Source organism: Stegastes partitus, unplaced genomic scaffold, assembly GCF_000690725.1.
Source record: "Stegastes partitus isolate 25-593 unplaced genomic scaffold, Stegastes_partitus-1.0.2 Scaffold356, whole genome shotgun sequence".
NCBI classification, from domain to species: domain Eukaryota; kingdom Metazoa; phylum Chordata; class Actinopteri; family Pomacentridae; genus Stegastes; species Stegastes partitus.
The window spans coordinates 418,289-422,012 of NW_007578087.1; the positions used below are offsets into that span (position 1 = coordinate 418,289).

The 3,724-nt window shown below is 39.0% G+C and overlaps 2 protein-coding genes across 2 annotated transcripts in view; one reads left to right on the plus strand and one right to left on the minus strand.

Moving 5' to 3' along the window:
- The window catches only part of LOC103359155 (ES1 protein homolog, mitochondrial), a 6,067-nt gene extending 2,743 nt beyond the window's left edge, over window positions 1-3,324 (plus strand). Inside the window, exons 2-5 of the mRNA XM_008284382.1 lie at window positions 2,059-2,171; window positions 2,365-2,536; window positions 2,642-2,843; window positions 2,929-3,324. Of these exons, the coding sequence (XP_008282604.1) occupies window positions 2,064-2,171; window positions 2,365-2,536; window positions 2,642-2,843; window positions 2,929-3,121 (675 nt within the window). The 5' untranslated portion in view covers window positions 2,059-2,063 and the 3' untranslated portion in view covers window positions 3,122-3,324. The remainder of the gene's footprint in view (window positions 1-2,058; window positions 2,172-2,364; window positions 2,537-2,641; window positions 2,844-2,928) is intronic.
- LOC103359161 (cis-aconitate decarboxylase-like) overlaps window positions 780-3,724 on the minus strand; it is an 8,879-nt gene continuing 5,934 nt past the window's right edge. The window contains exons 7-8 of the mRNA XM_008284387.1: window positions 2,117-2,150; window positions 780-2,042 (exon numbers count right to left, since the gene is read on the minus strand). Coding sequence (XP_008282609.1) covers window positions 1,786-2,042; window positions 2,117-2,150 — 291 coding nt within the window. The 3' untranslated portion in view covers window positions 780-1,785. The remainder of the gene's footprint in view (window positions 2,043-2,116; window positions 2,151-3,724) is intronic.

The window sequence follows — 3,724 nt, forward strand, 5'->3', positions numbered from 1 at the left end:
AACAAGTCTTTAAAGAGGTTTACCTAATCTACTGGCTGTTTTGCTCAGGTGTGTTTCATCTTGACTTTAAATATTGAACTTGTGCAGTTCAGATACAGAGTTGTAATAGTGCATTCACTGATATTTCAAACATGTCTTTCTGCTTTGATATTTACTCTGTTTGTTGCTAACTTGTGCTTGTTGGTAGCAATGCAGAGTTGCAGGCTAAGTCTTTGATACAGGCTTTTATTTTTGGTTTTGATTGTCTGTTTGCTGATGTGATTTAGATGTATTTTTAATCTAAATGTCAGCATAACCATTGGGTTTTATCCTGAAGATGTCAACTCTGCTAAAACTTTAGAATGTACAATAACAGACTGCACAGACGAACAGTATTCTGTTCAAGATTGTGCACACTAATGTAATATATATAAGTGGGCGACTGCGGCTCAGGTGGTAGAGCGGGTCGGTCAATGATCGGAAGGTCGGTGGTTCGATTCTGCCCTGTAACCTGTGTAATGGTCATTATGTCCTCGGGTAAGACACTTCACCCACCCAAGTGCGTATGAATGGATTATTTGAGGTGGTGGTTGGAGGGGCCGTAGGTGCAGAATGGCAGCCACGCCTCTGCCCCAGGGCATCTGTAGCTACACTCGTAGTTTGCCACCAATGTGTGTGAGTGAATTATTGACAATTGATTGTATGCGCTTTGAGTTACTTCTTGAGTAACATGAATTATTATCATATAGTATCATGCCAAGATTCCAGACACTAAGTGTAAAATAAAAATGCTTCCATCGTTTTTGCCACAAATACCTTTTATTTATTTATTAATTTAAGAAAAATCTTACATCTTGAGTTACGCTGACTCAGCTGCTTCTTCTTCTTCATGACCCCAGACTGACTCAGCGATGTTGAGATCTGGCTGTATGTTTGGGGTCATTGTCACGCTGCACAATAACATACAGTAATGTACAAATTAGTCTTAAAATATAGCAAAATCTTCATCTAACTTACAATAATGAAAAAAAAATACATTTTATGGTTTTCATCTGTTTCAAATCTATCCTGCAAACATTCATAGTGTAGCCTGAAAAAGAGGTTTCACAAGATCTGCATTCAAGATCTGCTGATTTGTACTGAGCTCTAAAAGTTTACAAAGTAACATATTCATCAGTTCACAGTCAGATGAAATAACTATAAATAGATATAATGCAGTATTGCTGCTACTCTCCCCAGAGGTGGCCACCAAGCTAAGATGACGAGGTAAAAAAAAAACAACCCAAAAACTGCTTAAAGTAACAGCTGACGGCTTAAATGCTGGTAAACATCTCCGCAATGTGCAAATTGTGTTTTGGTGGGTTCTTCACTGCCTGTGAACATCGACAGCTTGCTGTCACTAGCTATTTATCACAGTATTTTCCAGGATAATGTCAGGATGTTTGTTTACAAGCTGAAACTCAGGAGAAGTTGGGTTATGCGGCAGAACAGAGACTCAAAAATCTCAAGAAAATCCGTTACAGAATGATCTCAACAAACAAAATCTACCTTTTGGAGCTTCCAGTCAGAACCTAGATCCTAACCCCATAGAGATACTTTGGATATATACACAGTATATATATATATATAATGGACTTTTATTTTCTAGTACTCTCATGTTATTTGTCATCATATTTGATCTTAAGTTCATTATAATTCTTTCACTGAAACCTCTTAAAGGAAATATGTTGTATTTACTCTAATTTTAATACTCTTGTTGTGTAAAATGTATTTAGTTTTTTGTGATTGTTATGTTTGTGTCAATGTTCACTGCAGCTGTGACAGAAGGGCGCTACAGTCCCCGAGTCTGTCCAGCTCCTCCACCACATCAATCAGCCTCTCAACCTTCTCTGAGGGAAGCACCACCTCCGCGTTGTGCCTGAACTTCTTCCTCAGACTCTCGTTGGTCAGAGGGTTTCGCCAGTGACCATAGAAGGTGTCACAGCGTCCCTTTAGTATGTCTCCCCCGACGAGTGTNAAGGAAACAATATGATATTGAATCTTGCTAAACCTGTTTTTTGTGTCTGTGTGTTTTTATAGGAATCATGGCGAAGCGTGTTGCAGTTATTCTCTCAGGCTGTGGAGTCTATGACGGCACAGAGATCCATGAGGCCTCCGCTGTCCTTGTCCATCTGAGTCGTGCCGGAGCAAAAGTAAGAGCAAGAAGCCAAGAAAAATCCACGTGTTACAGTATGTTTATGTGTATAAAACTTCTGAATACAATATACTTTGCAGGTTTTACGTTTACAATTGTCCATAATAGCACCTCTTAATAGATCCACAATCCTCATAGATACAAAGGCTAATCATATATGAAATGTTTAACATGTTCATGTTTGATTACAGGTGCAGATGTTTGCTCCAAATGCAGATCAGATGCATGTTGTGAATCACTGCGAGGGGAAACCTACAGAGGAGAAGAGAAACGTCCTGCAGGAAAGTGCTCGTATCGCCAGAGGTGACGTCACTGATCTGGCCAAGTTAGATGTGTCAGCGTTTGATGCTGCCATCATCCCAGGTGAGACTGACTTTGCCACAAATGAGCATCACAGAGCAAAATAAATGACATTTCTTCACTTCCACTGCTGCTATATTCTAAATGAGTCCTGCTGTGTTCATTCAGGGGGCTTCGGTGTGGCTAAGAACCTGAGTGACTGGGCGGTAAAGAACAAGGACTGCACCGTCCAGCCACATCTGGAGAAGCTCATCAAGGCTTTCCACAAAGCTGGGAAGCCGCTGGGCATGTGCTGCATCTCCCCCATCTTGGCTGCTAAAATCCTGCCTGGCTGTGAGCTCACCGTGGGGCAGGACAAAGAGTGTGAAAAGTGTGTAAAGCAGTTGTTCATCATCAGGTTTTTTATGTATGTTTGAAAAACTCAGTCTCATTCTTAAACTTGTTTTCATCCTCAGGTGGCCGTATGCTCAGACAGCAGGTGCTGTGAAGGAGATGGGCTGCAAACACGTGAACAAAGATGTGGAGGAAGCTCACGTCGATGTGAAAAACAAGCTGGTCACCACCTGTGCCTTCATGTGCAACGCTCCCATTCATAAAGTTTTTGATGGAGTTGGTGTCATGGTTAAAGAGACACTGAAACTGGCTTAACAAGAGCTTCTTTTGTTTTTTTTTTTTTTAACATAATAGATGTTTGTATTTATTTGCTCAAAGTATAAAAAAGTATAGTGTTCTGTACAAATGTTGTGTTTGTATAGAACACACATTTGCATTTGTCTTTTCTCTGAGTATTCATCTGATGACATATTGTTAATATCTCAGGAATTTCAATAAAGTCACTCTACATATTCGAATTTTGTGATAAGTTTTGTCTTTGCACAGATTTAACTAGTGAATTAATACTAATCTGTAGTACATCCACTGGTACGGATAAAAGAAACTGTTACTACCTAAGTCAGCAAACTTTATTGCATTTTCCAAAATGCAAACTAATATGAAAGAAGCCCAAAGTCTGGAAATGTTGCCCTTTTGTTTCTTGTAAAAGTGATGTCTGTTAAGACAAAAAAAGAGTTTTAAAAGGAAATTTTCTAAAATAGTTTGCTGAAAAACACAAACAAACAAAAAAAAAAATCATAATTAGGTACAATCTCTTAAAACATTAAATGAACTGGGGCCATGATTTCAGTGTATTTCCTGAAAACGTATCAATTGTAGTCCCTAAAGAAAAATATCAAAGTGCTCGGTCAAACTTTT